At 44.0% G+C, this 19,716-nt stretch overlaps 1 protein-coding gene and 1 long non-coding RNA gene across 3 annotated transcripts in view; one reads left to right on the top strand and one right to left on the bottom strand.

Annotated features, from left to right (window-relative positions):
* The window catches only part of LOC136363954 (uncharacterized), a 465,017-nt gene that overhangs the window by 189,910 nt on the left and 255,391 nt on the right, over positions 1-19,716 (bottom strand). The gene's annotated exons all lie outside the window — the stretch shown is intronic.
* The window catches only part of DOCK1 (dedicator of cytokinesis 1), a 269,993-nt gene that overhangs the window by 31,156 nt on the left and 219,121 nt on the right, over positions 1-19,716 (top strand). The window contains exons 6-18 of one of the 2 annotated variants that reach the window (XM_066323421.1): positions 2,046-2,194; positions 5,342-5,477; positions 6,239-6,396; positions 7,075-7,156; positions 7,829-7,964; positions 8,273-8,345; positions 10,135-10,214; positions 12,865-12,990; positions 14,171-14,295; positions 14,582-14,680; positions 16,244-16,316; positions 18,618-18,721; positions 19,127-19,310. In XM_066323421.1, the coding sequence (XP_066179518.1) occupies positions 2,046-2,194; positions 5,342-5,477; positions 6,239-6,396; positions 7,075-7,156; positions 7,829-7,964; positions 8,273-8,345; positions 10,135-10,214; positions 12,865-12,990; positions 14,171-14,295; positions 14,582-14,680; positions 16,244-16,316; positions 18,618-18,721; positions 19,127-19,310 (1,525 nt within the window). Of the gene's footprint in view, positions 1-2,045; positions 2,195-5,341; positions 5,478-6,238; positions 6,397-7,074; positions 7,157-7,828; positions 7,965-8,272; positions 8,346-10,071; positions 10,215-12,864; positions 12,991-14,170; positions 14,296-14,581; positions 14,681-16,243; positions 16,317-18,617; positions 18,722-19,126; positions 19,311-19,716 lie in introns of both variants that reach the window. The other variant, XM_066323420.1, reaches the window with a different exon arrangement.

The following is a 19,716-nucleotide window of genomic DNA, read 5'->3' as shown; positions in this document are numbered from 1 at the left end:
AAATCCCTTTATTTAAAGCAGGGTTTAATGCAGTCTCTGTTTCCCATAAATATGTTTGAAATCTTGTATCATAAAAGTGCAAGCTGTGTAATGAAGACACCGAGTGGTAATGAAGACGTTTGTGCTGACTAATGTGGCTTTTAATCACACCCATGAAAATAAAGATTAGGAGTAAGAGTGTAATGGAAATGATGTAGGGTGGCAATATAGAAGATGAAGGATAATATCTCCTATGAAAAGAAACAGATAATGTATTAAAGAGAGAGCTTTAAGGAGTTGGAGTAGCAGGGAGCTGGTGTGCTGAGGAGCAGGGAAGGAGCAGACAGGCAGAAATAAAGGAGGAACAGAATGGGCACTGGGAGCAGCTTTGCCCTTGGCACCACTGCTGTGGAATCTCAGAAGGGTTTGGGGTGAGGGGGACCTTAAATCCCACCCAGTGCCACCCGCTGCCATGGGCAGGGACAGATTTCACTATCCCAGGCTGTGCCAAGCCCCAGCCCCATTCCCCACCCTGGAAGTGTCCAAGGCCAGGCTGGACCAGGCTTGGGGCACCCTGGGGTGGTGGAAGGGGTCCCTGCCCATGGCTGGGGTTGGGATTTAAGGTCCTCCCCATCCCAAACCATTCTGGGATTCCACAGCAGTGGAGCCAAGAGCAAAGCTGCTCCCAGTGCCCTCTTGGGATTCTGTTCCTCATCCTTTATTTCTGCCTGTCTGCTCCTTCCCTGCTCCTCAGCACACCAACTCCCTGCTACTCCAACTTCTTAAAGCTCTCTCTTTAATACATTGTCTGTTTCTTTTCATAGAAGATATCATACATACAGTTAATACTTGAGTGCTTTGCTAATAATTTTGGGAGGTTTGGTTTACTGGAGGTAACTGGTTTCAGACTGGGCAAGCTGCAGACTTGAGGGATAGTCCATGCTGTCCCTGTCTTGCATATCAAAACCCATTAAATGGCCACATTTCTGCCTTGATTCAGTTTGTAATTTGTGTTTGAATCTTGAATGGATGTTGAGGCTTTGTTTGCAGGGAGCAGGGGATGTGGAATGGTTCCCATCCCTCTGGTTTATGATTGCCTGCAGCCTCGAAAATCAGAAACCTCTTCCCCATTTGGATTTGTCTGTATTTAGCTCCCAGCCATATGTGCCTGGTGTGTCTTTCTCTGCTACATTAAAGAGCTTTTAATAATGGGTATTTTCTCTCTGTGAAGGTTCTTCCCACTATAATCAAGGCAGCTTTTGGATAATCTGAACAGACTGAAGTCTTTAAGTTTCACAGTTAGATATCCTTCTCCCAGAGTCTTGGAGTCATTATGTTCTTTTCCTGCATCTTCTGTGGTTTTTCCTTGTTTGTTTGTTTTTTTTTTTTTTTTTTTTTTTTTTTTTTTTTTTTTTTTTTTTTTTTTTTTTTTCCCTAAGTGGAGAATTTTATTATAATTAATTAATTATTCGTAGCATAGCTGAGTGTTGCCAAGGAAAGTTTGTGTATGCTGAGGACAGTATTTAATATCCACAGCTGCAGGCTTTATAAACAACTGAGGTGTTTAACTTCCTATCAAGTTTAGGTCTTTGCTGGTGTTTCACTGTCCTTTAAAAGTTACCTGTGGATTTGTATGGCACTCCAGTGAGGATTTTCAAGTGTTACTGTGGGGATTTAAGCAGGGAGAGAAAGGATTCTCCCATCTGCTGCAGGATTGGAGCCTCTTGCTGTTCAAAGGCACCATTTGCAGCCCTGTTCTGCTCAGTGCAGAGGGTCACTGAACAGAGCTACCCTGGGAATCAATAGAAGGACATTTTCCCCTTGAATGCCTGAAACCAGCCTGACCCAGGTTTTCAGATAACAGAAACCCAAGCATTTACACTGGTTTAGCTCCTTAAAGCTGGGTGCAGCACTCTGAATATTCTGTGCTGTGGGAAGTTAGGCTCCTGTTTCAGAGCTGCTGTAGACCTACCCTTGAAACTCCTATTTACAATTGCAATTTATCCTGTGTGTTCCCCAGCCTTCAAACCTGATTTCTCCCCCATTTTTTTCCTCCCCAACAACAGCAGGACAACAGGGAGATGTTCCGCAGCGTCCAGCACATGATTTACGACCTGATCGAGTGGAGATCCCAAATCCTCTCTGGGACCCTGCCCCAGGACGAGCTCAAGGAGCTGAAAAAGAAAGTGACTGCCAAAATCGATTATGGCAACAGGTCTGTGAACAGCAGTTTCCATGTTTTTCTGCCTCAAACTACATCACCCTGTGTTAGACTCATCAGCTGTCAGTGAATTCTTGGAGGAGTCTTTTTTTTTTTTTTCGTCCCCTGTAGTTGTAGATGAAATATTTGTAAATTCACTCTTCTGTTACAGCAAGATAAAGATTGAAGTTGAGGCAGCATCTTTAAAGTATAATATGTAAAGTGGAATCCATCTCTCTCTCTCTTGATGGTATCATCAATTTGATCATGGCGTGAAGCTGTAATTTTTTAAGGCCAATTCAAAAGTGCGAGTATTGCCTGCCTTGAAAATAGAATTTTCAACTCCACTTGCTTCTGTGGCACAAACAGTTGTCACCCTCTGAGCACCACCAGCTGCCTGTGCCCTCGAGTCGCTCAGCTGTAATGTGATGTTGAGGGATTTGGCTCAGAAGCACCATTTAGCTCTTGGTTCCTCTCCTTCCACAGGATCCAGCTGGGTAGCACAAGATGAACAGGGAGAATTCATAAAAGAAAGGAGCTGTTTAGCACAAGAGGGTGGAAGTTGGGAAGGAGATATTGACCCTAAAAGCAGTGCAGGTTGTGTATGTTGGATATTTTAGGGATTCAGATGTATTTTCTCCCCAGGTGGTTGGCTGGGTTTAAAGACAAATTTTGTAAATGCAAGTTTTAGGTTAGATTTAGGTTATTTTGATTATTTTAGATTCTTCTATTTAGATTTTGCATTTTGATCAAAAATGAGAAATCAAATCTCACTTGTTTGTCATTTCAAGCAGTGTTTTGAATACTGGGAGATAATGTTGTTGTTCTCCCTTCAGTCCTGCCCATTTTGTGGGATTCTGTTGTCCTCCACACCTGGGGAGTGAAAAAGTTTGCACCAACCCAGCCTTTAAATGGTTTGTGATGCAAATATCTCACCATATTTCAGCTATTTGTGTTTAATTCCTTCAGAACTGCCAGATTTGCAGCATTTCTGCTGGTGTGCTTCATCAGCAAAAACTGTGATTAATACAAAAGAAATCAAAAAAAATAATCAGTAACTGCATTCAGCCAGTAATTATCATTTGTAATCTGAGATATGGACAGTGGTACCTCTGCAGACAATTAACCAGATGTTGGGATTATTTGTTTGGCTACTGGATTTTCACCATCTGCCCAAGGGCTTGGTAGAAGTCGCTCTGAATAATCTCCAGATGCTCAGCCTTCAAATCCAGTGGAACATCTTGTGCTGTGCTTTGTATTTGTAATGTTCTGATGGGCTAATTAAGTGATCAGAATGTTCTCTGGGGAGTGCAGGAGGGAGGTGGAACGTGAACTTCTGAGTAAATCCTCACCACTGAAAGGTAACATGTGTTCTTAATAAAACCCGACATTCACTTGTGCCTAAAAGGAGCATGAATGAGGATTTTAGGATCCAGACAGAATGAATTCATTATCTGCTTTATAAACACTGGGTGATCTTTGAGGTCCCAACCCAAATAATTCTCAATGTTTTTTGTCCTAATCATATCCTAACTTTTCCTGGCTGGCAAAATGCTGATTTGGAAATAAGGTTTTTTTTTTTTCTTTTTCCCTTCTATAAATACAGATAGAAGTTTTGCGGCATATTGTCAGAATAACTGAGGAAGCAAAAATGGCTTTAGGAGTCTGTATTTTTAATATCTTCCTGAAATTGGGTCAGGTAATTTTGTTGTGAAAACGCTGGGGTTTTTTTGTTCTGTTGCAAATATCTGTAACTGGGACACTTAGGGGAAAAAAAAAAAAATCAGATTTTTTTTCCCAAGCATCATTTGCAAGTTAAAGGCTAAAACAAAGGAATTGAATCAAAGGAGGGTTTGCTTCGACTCCTTTGACAGCCTGTGCAAACATTGGTGTGTTGTAGTCTGGGTTATGAGACGTTCCCTGAATTTCTGAGCTTTTCCCCTGGCCCAGGGAGGTTCTCCCATGGAAGGACTCTGACAGTTCCAGTGCTCTCTGGGTGTTTCTCCTGCTGTGGCTGCTGTCCAGGGAGCAGTAGGAGGGAGGAAAAAAAAAATCAACTTTGGCTGCTTTTCTGTTTGGTTTCAGTGATGAAACCGTTTTCTCACCAGAAAATCCATCTGGGTGTGTGATGTTCTGGGGATGCTGGAGGGTTTTCTGGTGCCTGGGTCCAGCTCCAGAGCAGAGCTTAAAAATCTGCTGCCTCCATTCTGCAGCTTGAGAGATCTTTGTCGTCCCTGCAATTAATGCAGTGCAGTTAATTGGGGGGGTTTGGGTGTTGACCCCACTCAAGGGTTTAACACTTCCAGGAGTGAGGAGGGGTGAGGAGGAATCCCCCAAATCTGTGGAAATGTCTTTGTGTGCCACAGCTCCTGCTTCCAAGTCCTGGCAGGTTCTGCCCAGAGGGAATTCGCTTTCAGATGAATCATGAACCCTGTGTGTGACTTACCAGACACAGCAAATTTGGTTTAAGCTCCTTGATCAAACATATTCCAACTCTAAAGTTAGAGCAGCTCCACTGGGAGAGCTGAGCACTGAGTGAGAAGGAAGCAGGGATACAATTATTGGGGTGGAGGTGACAAGGACAGTCCTAGGGAAAGGACCTGGTTTTTTAACCCTTGGTACTGCCACCAGCACTGTGGAAAAGTGTGAAAGGTTTTTCCTGAGGCTGGATTGGATTATGGCAGAAAGTTTCCTCTCTGCAGAAGGTGATTATGGATGTTAACACTCTGCTGACAGAGATCTGGCTTCTGCTTTAAAAAAAAAGAAACAACTTTGGCCTCATCTTGTGGGGTGTGGGTAAAACATGAGTTTGCAGGAGGAGAAGGTGGAGTGGGAGACACGAGCTGCGTGTGGTGGGACTTGGGTGTTCAGACTGTTGGATAAATCCGAGGAGGAGAGCAAGTCTCTGGCAAATTGGTTTGTTTAAGAAACTGCTTCCCCAGCTGTTGTGCCGTTTCATTTCCATCAGCTCTCCCCGTGCTGTGGGAATGAGTGACTTGGATCTCCAGCTTTGGTGACATGTTCAATTGCATTATCATGTCTCAGATCATTTCTTTTCCGTCCCGTGTCAGATGTGCCAGTTGAACACTTGGCAGATGGTTTTTAGGCACTCCTTTGAGCGCTGTTAATCCACAAGGAATTTTTTATTTCTGTCTTGTATAGAATTCTGGATTTAGATCTGGTGGTCAGAGATGAAGATGGCAACATTTTGGACCCAGAGCAGACCAGCACCATCAGCCTTTTCAGAGCACATGAAATTGCTTCCAAGCAAGTGGAAGAGAGGCTGCAGGAGGAAAAAGTAAGAGACTCTGTGGCTTTTCCCTGTGAAACACAAGGCTGTAAACTGATTGGGTGACTGTTATTTTTAGCATTGGTAATGAGGGATTTGATGTGTTTATGAAGAATTCTCAGGCTTAAACATTTTATAAGGTTTTTTATGTCTTAGGCTGGGTTTTTTTTCATCCTTTAAAGGGTTTAGTAGAATTTATGGTTCAGACTTGTTTGGATAAATCAGCTGCATTTGTAGGTTGATATCAGAGATGTGCATGTGAGAGGTTTGTAAGTCAGATTGTCTTCAGAGTTTCTGTTTGAGAATCACAAAGAATAAAATCCTCATTCTTGTGTGGTTTCTTCATGCCAATCCTAAAATCTTGTCGTTGAAATAAAAGGGGCAGATTTAAAGCCCTTCTCAAGTCTTGAATTGTCAGCACCTCTGCAGTTCAAAATCCTTGTTTTTAAACAGAACTTTCTTTTTCTGTTGTGTGTTCCTGGATTTTTTTCCAGGTGTATTTGAGGCTCTATTTTTTCTCCATTTGTCTCTCTCTCCTTAATAAGTGAAGGCATTTTTTTTTGCTTTTTCTCTTTTTTAACTTTTTCCTTATGGTGTGGCACTTCAAGACAGATCCAGAAAATGCTGTCTGTCATAAAACTTAACAGAAAAAAAGATCACAGGAGCAGACACTCAGTGGAAACCTCCTCCTTTCTGGAAGTCAGAAAAGTTTTATAGCAGTTTGGTGTCTGTTAGGCTGAGTTTAACTTAATTTTGTTCTTGAATTGCAGTCTCAGAAGCAGAATATTGATATCAACAGACAAGCCAAGTTTGCTGCCACTCCTTCATTTGCTTTATTTGTAAATTTAAAGAACGTGGTGTGTAAAATAGGAGAAGATGCAGAGGTGCTGATGTCCCTGTACGACCCACTGGAATCCAAATTCATCAGGTTGGTGCCGTTTTTGTCAGTGCTTACTCAGGGATGGCAGGGAGAGAGTTTGGGGGCTTAGCAAAGTCAAATTGCTGTGAAAGGCAGGGGCAGGTCCCTTCACTTGGGGCACGTTTCAGGGTCGTGCTGTGCCTGTGGTTCCCCAGGAGCAGATGGAAATTCAGAGGTGAGCACACCTGCAAGGGCTGTGCCCTTGCTGAGCTGCACAATTCCCACACTGGGTTGCTGAGAAGCTGCTTTCTTCCTAAAAATTGTGTGCACTAAGGGAAATGCCAGCTCTCTGTTCAACATTTGTTTCCTTAGGATAAGGAAATTGGGTTGGGAAGTCTCCTGTAAATTCTGAAGTTGATTTTATCTGCTTATGTTAAAGGGCATTCAGTGACAGGATATAGGGGAATGGCTTTAAGTTGAAAGAGGGTAAATTTAGATGGGATTTTGGGAAGAAATCCTCTTCTGGGAGGGTGATGAGGTGTTGGCATGGGGTTCCCAGAAGGATTGTGGACTCCCAATCCCAAGGCCAGGTTGGAGGGGCTTGGAGCACCCTGGGGTAGTAGAAGATGTCCCTGCCCATGGCAGGGGGATTTGACACTGAATAATCTTTATGATCCCTTCCAGCCCAAAGTGGTTCCGTTGCTCTATGATTTAAACAAAAAGTCTCCAAAATACTGTTCTTTTCAGTGAGAACTACCTGGTGAGGTGGTCGAGTTGTGGCCTCCCCAAGGACATTGACAGACTGCACAACCTTCGGGCCGTGTTCACTGTGAGTGAGCTGGGTGTGAGCTGGGTGTGACCAGCCTGGGGCATCTCTGCTGGGGGAAAACAGCTGCAGAGGGGCTGGGGACAAGGGATGGAGGGGCAGGACACAGGGAATGGCTCCCACTGCCAGAGGCAGGGCTGGATGGGAGATTGGGAAGGAATTGTTCACTGTGAGGGTGGGCAGGGCTGGCACAGGGTGCCCAGAGCAGCTGTGGCTGCCCCTGGATCCCTGGCAGTGCCCAAAGCCAGGTGGGACATTGGAGCTTGGAGCACCCTGGGACAGTGGAAGGTGTCCCTGCTCATTGCTGGGGCTGCAACAAGATGATTTTTAAGGTCCCTTCCAGCCCAAACCATTCTGTGATTCTGTGCTACCCAGGGCTCACATAAGACATTTCTCCTAAGTGGTTGCTAAATATTCTCAACACCTGGGAAAAACCAGAGTGAATTTTTGAACTTTTGACTTACTAGAAATGGTCTGGCCTCCTAAGGAATTAATTGACACAGAACTCCAGTAAGATGTTTAAATACCTTTACAAAAGCTGCTCTGCTCTGAGAGCACCTCTTGTTAGAGGCTTGCACAGCAAAAGCAAATTCTGAGCAGCAAACCCTCTGCCTGCTGGGATGAAACTTGAAATTCGGCAATTAGAAAGCGACCTGATGTTAGTACTGCTTGTAGGACCTGGGCAGCAAGGACCTGAAGAGGGAGAAGATCAGTTTTGTGTGTCAGATCGTGCGCGTGGGCAGGATGGAGCTGCGCGACAACAACACGCGGAAGCTGACCTCGGGGCTGCGCAGACCCTTCGGGGTGGCAGGTACCCCTGGGGGGGTCTCTCCATCTCCTCTTCAATTCTTCCATGGAAATCGGGCTGGTGGAACTGCTGGGGGGGTTGTATAAACTCAGAGTTGTTCCAAATCTCATCAGCCTGGTTGCTATATCCTGTACCTTCTGTGATTTGTATAACCGAGATGCCAAAGCTCTGCTATTCCACAGAGAGCTCTGAAATTCCACAGCTGATAATTCCACCCCTCTTCTGAGTCACTTCTGTGGCTTCAATTCCCCAGGGGGTTCCCTCTTCCCACGGTTCTCAGCTCATTCAGTGCCCTTGGTTTGTCTTTGCAGTGATGGATGTGACTGACATCATTAACGGGAAGGTTGATGATGAGGACAAGCAGCACTTCATCCCCTTCCAGCCGTAAGTAGGGAGCAGTTGCAAGAACAAGCAGGAGTGAAAAAAAAAACAGTTTCAAACCAAAATTAAAATATTTTAACTGATTTTTTAAAAAAGCTAATAATTTAAGTTAATTTATTTGCATGGGGTGTTTTCTCCTCAGTAATATTGCTAATATATCTTCCCTGATAATTTGCCACGGCTGCAACAGAATCCCCAGAAACTTGGGTTTTTTTTTTAATTTAAAGCATGCATTTCCAGTTCTGCAGCCTTGTTTTCTTTTTGTTTAAGAGATGTCAGGGGAGAATGTGTAAGGGATGAAATTACTGGTTTATCTCTGCCTGAGATCAATAGAGATCCATCCATAGATCCTGAGTTTTTACTCCCATGAAGTGAGGAAAGGTAGAAGGGATAAGGCAAATAAATTCACGTGAAGTATGAATACTTAGGTTTCCCATTGTGGGAAGTGCTGGACTGCCATCTGTTCCAAAAGGCAATACATAGTTATGGGAGCTAAATTCCTTGATTACTACACTAATGGATATTCAGATGGGCTTCTAATAACATTAAAAAGAAAAAAAAAGCTTGACATAACAAAGTCTTAAATTAACTTTGTTTTGAGAAATGGGCATCATTCAGGAAGCCCTTGTGATTTGAAGGTGTAGGATTGGTGAGAGGGCTGCAAGGTGTGCAGGTTCTGCAGGGATAGGGGCTGTTAATGACAAAATCAAAGTACAGTTCCATTTTTGGAGGGAAATGGGGTTTGGGGAAGAGAAGGATTCGTTTCTTGTGTGGTAAACAACAGCAGAGTTGTTTTTTAGCCAGTATACAATGAAAATGAACCTTTCAAAGGGGGTGCTAATGGAACATCCAGTTTTCTGCTCCATTAGCATTGATTCATTTTTCCTGTTACATATACACAGAGCTTTAAAAAGATGCACAACGTGAATTTTCTTTTTCCTCTGAAATAAATGAAAACGTTCTCCTGAAAAAGTCAATCCCAAAGGATATGAATAAGGTGGAAACAAACACAGGGTGAACGCTGGTGTTGTTATTTCCAACGTAGACTTGGGCTGTGTATATGAGGCACGTTTTTTTTCTCCTCATCCCATGCTTTGTTTCTCTTGTACCACATGCAATTCTGTTTTCATATCTTTGTTTGTATTCATTCACTGGCCACCAGCACAATGGCTGTCAAAAGCTCTTGGCAAGATTTACTTCAGTGCCACCTAATGCTGCTGTTTATTTATCATCCCCATCTTCTCATTTATTCACCGAGTTTGGGTTGTCTGTTCTTCTCCTCCTTTTTCCCTGTGAGATTGATGGGAGCTTCTCCTTCAGGCGCTCCACCTGTGGAATGACAGAGGTGACCCTGGAGGTGTCGCAGGGCTTGAAATTTATCTGTATTTCAGTATTGATATAAAAGAGAACTGCCTGTGTGGGTTTTCACTGCTTAACTGGGGGCTCTCAGGTGGGAGACCTCCCCGTGCTCCCTGAGGACTGTCCCTGTCCCTGCGGGAGCAGAGCCCTCACAGCTGTGCTGGACTCTCCATGGTAGATCAGCGTTCTTCTGATTAATGATCTCCCTCTGTCTTTCTTGTTACCTTTCCTGTCCTTTGTCCTGTGTTGACTAATAAATATACTCTTTGTCACAACTGTGATACGATCTTTTGTGTTCCCTTGTCACTGTGACTTCTGGTTTTCTGTGCCCCTTTGTCTCCTGGTGTTGGTCGTCATGTGCATCCTCCAGGCTAGCGTTGGATGACGCCATTCGACACAAGCAGCTGAACATATCATCCCGTTTTTCACCCAGGGTGGCAGGGGAGAATGATTTCCTGCAGACTGTAATAAACAAAGTGATTGCTGCTAAAGAAGTCAACCACAAGGGGCAGGGTAGGTACCGCTCTTCAAACGCTCCTGGGTTTGTTTTGGGCGGTGCTGGGTTTGGTCTGGGGATCAGAAAGTTGGTTGTGTGGTTTATTCTTCCCTTCTCCACTGTTGGATTGTCCCTTTTTTCTGACCCAGGGATGGGGCAGCTGAGAGGTGTTTTAGAAACTTTATTTCATTTTCAGTCTTATGTGAAGGGTGAGACAATACAGGTGTTACAGTTCATGCCATCACAGTCAGAAGCCAAACTATTTCTTAATTGCAATTATTATAATTACACTGTAAGTGTTTTTTGGCCTGTGAGCTTTTGCCACACAGTGCTGGTAATGCTTTCAAGCCAATCATCTAAAATTCCCCCTCGTGGGTCCTACTACAATGCATCTTTTCACAGTTTTGTTTCTCCAAAGTATCTGCTCTATTTGCAAAGCCATCGTTTGAAACTTGTTTCCAGTTCCATTTCTCTCTCAACGGTGTCTGTCCTATTCCAGGGCATTTCTAATCAGAATTTTTTATTTCAGAATTGACACACAGATGCATAAGATTATGTGAGCCTTCTGTCAGGATTAGAGAATCCTCTACAAATCCATTTCCCACACCCCACCCCTCGGGGCTTACCCTGCTCTTCCCTCTTCCCCATAATTTTCCTCCTGCATGTTATAGCATTGTTCAGCTCTTGGATGTGTTTTTATTCCTGCTGAGGAAGGTCCAGGGGAAGCCACAAAGATGATCAAGAGTGTGAACATCTCTCTGATGAGCAGAGATGGAGGGAGCTGCGCCTGGTTACTCTGGGGAGGAGGAGACTGAGAGGGAATCTCATTATTCCATGTAAAGACATCCAGAGGGTGTCAGAGGATGGCCCCAGACTGTTTCCAGTGGTTCCCTAGGACAGGATGAGGAGCAGGGGCTATAAACTAAAACACAACAAGTTCCACCTCACCATGAGGAAGAACTTCTTTCCAGGAAGAGTGGCAGAGCTCTGGAACAGCTGCCCAGTGGAGTTTCCCTTTCTGCAGACATTCCCAACCCACCTGGACGCGTTCCTGTGTCCCCTGCTCCCCTTGGCAGGACTGGATGATCTCCAGAGGTCCCTTCCAGCCCCACCTGTCCCATGTCTGTGATGCTCTGCTGGATGTGATGACTCAAGGACTCACCTGTTTGTGCCCTTGAGCTGTGGATTTTTGCCTCTCCGTGCTGAAGGAAGGAATATTCCTTTCCTTCTCTTCCTTCCCCTTGTTTTTCCACTCTGCAGCTGCACTTGGAACATTTTGGTCCATCAGCTCCTCCTGAGCTCACAGGAGGTGAGGAGGGAGCCAGAGCCAGGCAACCCCTCTGAAACCTTCCCTGGTCCCTTCTCTAGGGCACTGCTCTGGGTTGATGTTATTTTTGTGTGAGATCTCATGATCATGATGTGTCTGTGCCCGGTTTTTCCTCTGCTGGCTTCAATTTTTTCTGGGAATTCAGGATTGATGTGAAGTTTTACTGATTATGACAGAGTTTCCACCAAACACTCTGTGAATATCTGTATCGCTCCAAAGCTGAGCAAACCCCAGGAAAGCTTTTCTCTGATTTCTGCACTAATTAATAGCAAACAAAATTTTACATAAACCTTGTTTTTTTTAGGTTCTCCTTTAGCTAATGAGGAAAAGTTTTACCTGCTTCCCCTCCTTGTTTTCACCTATGGCCAGTGTGTGTGTCCCATAGGAGGAAATATTTCAGTGTCTTTGATTCATTCCAGGTTTTTCCCTAAAAAAGAGTGCCCAAGCAAACAGACAAAGGCTTCAGGGTTGTTCCTTAGCCAGTCAGTGCAGGTACAGTTGCATCTCAGTGAAATAGCAGCTGTCAGAACCATCCCTGGCAACAAATCAGCCCAGAAACTCTTACAGAGATGTCATGGAAAAGAGACAAGCTGCCAAGTGTACACAGAATGAATGTACAGTTAATTCTCTAACAGGGTAATCCACAGTTTATTTTGTGGGTGAATATTTTTGGGGTGTTTTTCGTCGCTTTTAATTTTAGGATTTTCTTCTGCAAATTGTTGCTGTGATTATTTTGTGCTTAAACTTGATTGCCAGCCACTTCACCAAGTGGAAGGCTTCTTTGGGTTGGGTTTCTTTTTGATTTTTATGGCTGCTTTTTTTTTCACTTTGGCATCTTTCTTTTCTCCTGTAACAAATGTGCCTGATGTTAGTTGGCAAGCAGCAGCTTTTTAGTGGCTTCTTCTGCTGCTGAGCAGAAAAATATCAGCTGTGTGAAGATATGTACTCAGAGCAGTAAAAACAACTTTTAGGGGTGGTGATCAATCAGTTTGGGGTATGGATCTGCTGGTATTGCTCGCTTGGAATCCTTGGGTTTTTCCATGCAAATCATCCTTGCTCCTTCTCTTTTTTTTCCCCATGGAAGATAAACATCTCATTACAAAGAACATGGGACATAATCAGAAATAATTCTGTGTGCTGTACTCGTATTTTTGTGTGAAGTGATGAGATCTTCTGAGTGCTTTAAAGTATTTTTTTCTTTTTTTAAGTAAAGGAAGATCAGTTATCTTAACATATGTTAATTATTTTAACCATACATTTTTCAGTTTGTGAAAAGAAATCTGTAGCATCTAAGAATAAATCCCAGCAGTTTCATAATTGTGGGTTTTTTTACACAACAGGGCTGTGGGTGACTTTGAAACTTCTTCCAGGAGATATCCATCAGATTAGGAAAGAGTTTCCACACTTAGTGGACAGGTCAACAGCAGTGGCTCGGAAAATGGGCTTCCCTGAGATTATCATGCCTGGTAAGGCACTTAATTAATGCTGCTTTGTTATATTTTAACCTGCTTTCAATGGCTCTGTGTATGGAATGTTTTGGAGGAAAAAAATGAATTTAAGGTATGTATGGTGTGCATTAAAAAAAAAAAAAAAAGGATTGTCAAAAGATGTTGTCTCATTGAAAATAGATGTAAAATACTTTGGTAATATCTGCATCAATAAATAAAGCTCCCACCCCCATCAAGAAGACAGGAAATCACAGTGAGAGTGGAAGTTCTTTTTTTTTTAATTTTCCAGGAAATTCTCCTTTATTTTTTTTACCCAGTTAAAAGAATGTACACAAAGTACACACTTTGTTTTATCCCCATAGCAAGGACATATGTAAAACTTCCCTCCTGTGCTGAATCCAAAGCAGATTTTTGAGGCACAGGCTTGATTTAGAGATAGCAGCTCTCGTAGGGTTTGTACCAGTTTTGGGTAGTGTCTTTGAAAGAGAGCCCACATGACCTTTTCTTAAATACATGTGTTCTGTGCATGTTCAGTTCAGGTGTTTATGAAGAAAAAACCCAAACCAAGCGCCGTAAAAACCAACCCAAAACCGAGGTGCTCCTCAAAATAAAAACTGCCATGAGCAAGAGCAGAACTCGCAGTGTCCTTTGCAGATTGATGAGCTCTGGAGGATCCAAGAGATGTTTCCAGAGCCCATCCCAGCTCCAGGTTTCCCTGTGGCTGCTGACAGATGTCTGTCAGATGTTTTACAGTCTCTTCTTCAAGTGTGAGTGTCCCAGCACCTTGTTTGCATCCTGTGTTTGCTCTTAAAATGATTGGAAATCCCTTGTTTCCCCAGCTCATATCCAAAATTTCAGTTGAATTGGGGTGGAAATGAGGAGCATTTTAAGACATAAATCTAAATTCAGCCCTCCCCTGCAACCCCCAAGCCAGCAAAAACATCAAACCTCTTCCTGCTGTAACAAATTAGAGGCCTCTTGTAGGCTGTTAAAATATTTTAAATTGCAAAATACCTTTGTGTGGGATAAATGACTGTGTTGAAACATTTCCTTTCAAGTGAATACTGAAAGCATGAAATAAATGGAAGTGTGGCGTTTTCAACGTTTTGCCATTGTTTCTGTGTGTCATTGGCTTCACAAATCCTTGGGTTTGCTGTGAGAATTGTGGGTTATTTTGTGCTTTGCTCTCCGCTTGTAGGAGATGTTCGTAACGACATCTACGTCACCTTGGTTCAGGGAGATTTTGACAAAGGCAGTAAAACCACAGCAAAGAACGTGGAAGTCACAGTGTCTGTTTATGATGAAGATGGCAAAAGATTAGAGGTATTGAAGTATTAAATGTCTGTTTAATTTTGATTCTGATATGTATCATGTTAAGCCTTTTCAACAGCTGTATTTGTCAGCTCAAGGTCCCAGTTTTTATATTCCACCAAACTTTTGTCACCATTAAATACATCTTGCCTTTTTCAATGCATGCTTTTTGGTACCAGTTTCATGAGGAGCATTCTCTCTTATTCTGACCTACTTCACTGATTTATTTTTTATTTCTTTGACTGAAAAAGCGTAGTTCAAGTGACATAAATGATTCCCCTTCTGTTTGTTTTTGCAGAGTGTGATTTTTCCCGGTGCTGGTGATGAAGCCATCTCAGAGTACAAGTCAGTGATCTATTACCAAGTAAAGCAGCCTCGCTGGTTTGAGACTGTGAAGGTATTTAAACTGTTAAAATTACTTCTCTGGGTGTTAATGTGCCATTAATACAGCTTTCAGTGGGAAACAAAACTGGGGAAATCCAGGACCTGTGTTCAGCAGGGCAAGGAATAGCTCAGCCCAGAAAGGCTTTGACTTTTATTGCATATTGAATTTTATTCCAGCCATTGCTCAGGATGACTGCTGTGGGGAAACTCCAGCATCTCTTCAGGAATGGTTTGCTCTATTTCCATGGAGCTGACCTAGAGGAGAGCAGGATATTAAGGCTAAAACATATTTGCCATAGTGTTGGACTCATCACTGTTCGGGGAGCTGGCTGTGCTTTAAGCCTGCTCATTTTGCTGGGGTAATAACCTCTCCACTGCCAAGTTTGGGGATTGCAGAGGAGGCTGATTCTGGAATCCATGCAGTCTGTCTGTCAGCAGGGGCTGTGTGCTCACGAGGGCCTTGGAGCTACTCCCCACACCAGAATTTTCCCTCCAAAGGTGCCCCTGTTGTGTCCATAGACACAAAAGGGCTGTTGGGGAATGGCAGAGGATGGATGTGCTTCTGGGGTTGTCACTCCTTCAAAGCACTGCTGGAAGATGTCTGGATGGGGTTGGGAGAGGCTGAAGGTGCTGCACTGAACATTTCCTTCCCCTCCCCTTGTGTTGGACTCATCACTCTTTGGGGAGCTGGTTGTGCTTTAAGCCTGCTCATTTTGCTGGGTAATAACCTTTCCACTGCCAAGTTTGGAGGTTGATGGAGGCTTTCTGGAATCCATTCACTCTCTGCAGCAGTAGGAGCATGTTGGAACCCCAGGCACTGACAGTTTCAGCCTTTCTGTGCTCACAGACACTGACCCCCAAGCAAACACTGCATTGACCTGAGGCCCTGGAAAAGGCTTCCAAAATTGAGTGACAGCACTGGGATTGTGGGTGTGGAGTTTGAATAGAAGTGTGTGATATCACAGGATGGAAAACTTAGAGTTTAAAGTTTTAGAATATAGTAATAGATATATAAAGCAAGATGGAGAATTTAGGGCAGAGGCTAAATTCTTTTTCACCTTCTCCTCCATGGCTCTGGGTGGTGTTTTGTAATTGGGTACAAAAATCTGCATTGAGGGCCATGGGTGGTTCGTTATTGGGTTAAAAGTCAAAATAATTTAGGTGTCTTTTCATAATTGGACAGTTTGTCCTTAAAAGAGAGACAGAGCCATTTTTGACTTTTGTTAGGTAGAACTCACAACCTGTGAGACTGTAACATAGATAAGAATAAATAAACATCTGAGTCTGAACATGAAAAATGATCTGGCGCATTTAATCCTGACTCTAACAGAAAAGAAAATGCTACAGGAGCAGGGGCTGTGTGCTCACAAGGGCGTTGGGGCTGCTCCCCACACCAGAATTTTCCCTCCAAAGGCGCCGCTGTTGTGCCCACAGACAAAAAGGGGGTGCTGAGGATGAGTGTGCTGCTGGGAAGTGTCACTCACTGACAATTTGGAAGTGCTTGGAGATGTCTGGGTGGGGTTGGGGAGGCTGAAGGTGCTGCCCTGACCTTTTCCTTCCTCTGCCCTGGTGGCAGGTCGCCATCCCCATCGAGGACGTGAACCGCAGCCACCTGAGGTTCACCTTCCGCCACCGCTCCTCCCAGGACTGTGAGTACCTCGGTGTCTGCCAGGGAACAGCCAGAGCTTCCCTTGGGGTGGACAGTGTAAACCCCCTCCCTCTGAATTATTATCATTTTGAAATTAAGGGACTCTCAGGCAAAGATGTGGGAATGGGAATAACAGTTCTTTACTAGGAAGATTAAAAATGTAGTAGTATAAAAAAAACAAAACACTGGCAGAGTCAGAGCATGCCCTGACCCCCGTTGGTCAGGGTGTTGGTGTCAGCCCAAATAAACCCTCCTGCAGTGACAGATGTGGGTCTGGTGGAGCAGAGATGATCCTGTACCAGGGTGGAGTTTCCTCTGAAGCTCCAGTGGTGCTGAGCTGGGTCTGGTCTCCTCTGGGAATCCAGTGCACACAGGCTGTGCTGGGTTCTGAACCCCAGGGCTGATCCAGGGGGGAATGCTGGGCTCCTCCCCCTGGGCGGGGCCTCTCCCAGTGGGTGCTGGAATTGTCTGAGCCCTGCAGTGAGCCTGGATGGCCCATGGACAGCAGATACCCCTGGGGGAGGATGGGTCCTGGCAGGGATAAAGAACACTGCCCTGCCTGGTTTAACAGCAGATACCCCTGGGGGAGGATGGGTCCTGGCAGGGATAAAGAACACTGCCCTGCCTGGTTTAACAGCAGATACCCCTGGGGGAGGATGGGTCCTGGCAGGGATAAAGAACACTGCCCTGCCTGGTTTAACAGCAGATACCCCTGGGGGAGGATGGGTCCTGGCAGGGATAAAGAACACTGCCCTGCCTGGTTTAACAGCAGATACCCCTGGGGGAGGGTGGGTCCTGGCAGGGATAAAGAACACTGCCCTGCCTGGTTTAACAGCAGATACCCCTGGGGGAGGATGGGTCCTGGCAGGGATAAAGAACACTGCCCTGCCTGGTTTAACAGCAGATACCCCTGGGGGAGGATGGGTCCTGGCAGGGATAAAGAACACTGCCCTGCCTGGTTTAACAGCAGATACCCCTGGGGGAGGATGGGTCCTGGCAGGGATAAAGAACACTGCCCTGCCTGGTTTAACAGCTGCCCATTAACAGAAGACACCCTCCCCTTCCTCCCCTGGAGTTATGGGGAATGGGTCATAGAAGAGATAAAGAAAGAAACACCTCCCCAGCAGGTTTCAACAGATGGGAATAGAATGTCTCTTGCATTGAATCCAAGACACTCAGCCTCTCCTAGGGAATTCCTGCAGTGCCTGCTGCCACAGTCCCCTGAGGCAGGGATGGCATTCCCACATTCCCAATCCAGAACTGAGAATTGCCACTGCTTTTAGAGCAGGATTAAATTTGTGACATTTTACTTTGTCATATCTCAGCTCCTTTTTCCCTTTGCATCTTCCTCACTCTTGCCTATCCTGATGGAGTTTTTCCTTCCCTGCCCAGTTTTTTCTCCAAAGGGAATAAATGGATTTTTTTACTAGGTTACTAATGGAGTAAAGCTTTCCATTAGTAAACTCAGAGGGTTGTGATATTCTGTTTCTTAGAGGTAAGGAGTAGTAGAGTTCTTCAACAAATGAGAACATGAAAGTTTACAGTTGGCTTAGCATCAGTAATTGAAGATTTTGGGATTAAGAAATCTAATAAAATAATCTAGAGAGTGAAGGAAAACAATGCTCCAAAAGTCAGTGTCATTATTATCAGAATTACGATTGTGTGCTACAAATTATTAAGAGTCAGAAATGTTTTTATGATGACTCAAATATTTAGGTTGGCCACAGCCTAAATATTTAAAAGAGGTCATCCTTAAATATTAAAAAGAGCCCCTTTCAGGGCTTTCTCCCAGGCTCCTTGGGCTGTCTCAAGGTGATGGCACTTTGCTTCTGGCTTCACTTCTCTCCTTCAACTGTTGCTTTGTTTTCTTAAACTTTTGCCAACAGTTTTGAGCAAGAACAAGCTGAATGCATTTTCTAGTTCCTTGGCTGCAGGATGGGTCAGCTTTCAAAAGACTGAGGCACTTCATCTGCAATTATGGACCCAGTTTCTGTTTTGCCTCTAATGTTCCCCCTCCAAATGTGTGTCCTCAGGGCTCTGTGCTCTGATGAGCTCCTCAGTGCTGGTGTTTAATCTTTATTCCAGCTCCCAAACACTGCCATTCTTCTAAAAACCTGGCCTTTCTCAATGCATCACATTTCTGGTTTGTTTTTAAAATTTGCCTTTATGAAGCTTTTCAAAAAGGGACAGACAGAATATGGAAATATGAAGCATCTGGTTACTGCTGATGTGTTCATTTGGTGGTTTTTTTTTTTTTTTTTTTTTTTTTTTTTTTTTTTTTTTTTTTTTTTTTTAATAACAGCCAAAGATAAATCTGAGAAGATATTTGCTCTGGCATTTGTGAAGCTCATGAGATATGATGGGACAACTCTGAGAGATGGGGAACACGACCTTATCGTTTACAAGGTAGAATTTTGACTTCCCAGCAGGGAAGCTCCGCTGATTGACTTCTGGGGAATTCTGTTCCAGAATTGCACTGGAAAATGTGTTTTGAACTCTTCTGTTAAATCAAACCGAGCAGCAAATCCTGAGCAGTTGGTTGATATGGGAGATTGAGTGTTGAACCTTTAATACATTTTAATTTCAAAGGCATTTGTTGTTGAGCTTTGGGTTGGGGAAATTTTGAATTTTGTGGCCTTTTAAATAATCCTATTTGGGCTCTAGTGTAGACAGATCAGTGCTAAATAACTGTTGTTAAAGATGCATCTAATAGCTCCAAACCTAAGAAATTCCAGGATGAATGTTAACGTTTTCTTATTACGAGGTTTTGACTGGATATTTTCTCCTGCTGTGTTTCAAACATCGCTGCAGGCAGAAGCCAAGAAGCTGGAGGATGCCTCCACCTATCTCAGTCTGCCATCCACGAAAATCGAGCTGGAGGAAAAGGGACACTCAGCAACAGGCAAGAGCATGCAGAACCTTGGGAGCTGCACCATCAGCAAAGACTCTTTCCAGATTTCCACTCTGGTCTGTTCAACAAAACTGACCCAGAACGGTGAGTTCCCAGAGCTGCTGCTCACAGCAGGGCTGGGATCTGGGTGCTGACTTTGCTGCCTTCTCCAGCCCCACTCCATGGGACTGCCTGGTGCCTTTTGCTGGATTAGGTTGTGTGGGTGAGTGTGTGAACCATCCAGCCTTTTCTCTGTTTTCCTCCAGAGCAGTTGATGTCTCTGAAAACCAGAAGAATCCCAAGTTAAGTGGATCCAGGGATGTTGTTTCCCTTATAGCTGAGACTCTTTCTGAAGTGCACTGACAGATTCTGTGGCATTTTAGTTTTCATTGAAAAACAGCTCCAGAGAAGTTGATGTTTTGCTCTAGAGCAGTTGGTACCTCTGAAAAACCAGAAGAATCCCAAGTTAAATGGAACCAGGGATAATATTTCCCATATAATTGAGCAGCTT

This window comes from Sylvia atricapilla, chromosome 8 (assembly GCF_009819655.1).
Source record: "Sylvia atricapilla isolate bSylAtr1 chromosome 8, bSylAtr1.pri, whole genome shotgun sequence".
Classification (NCBI taxonomy): domain Eukaryota; kingdom Metazoa; phylum Chordata; class Aves; order Passeriformes; family Sylviidae; genus Sylvia; species Sylvia atricapilla.
The sequence above is the reverse complement of the archived record's forward strand: the minus strand, read 5'-3'. Positions and strand labels throughout refer to the sequence as shown.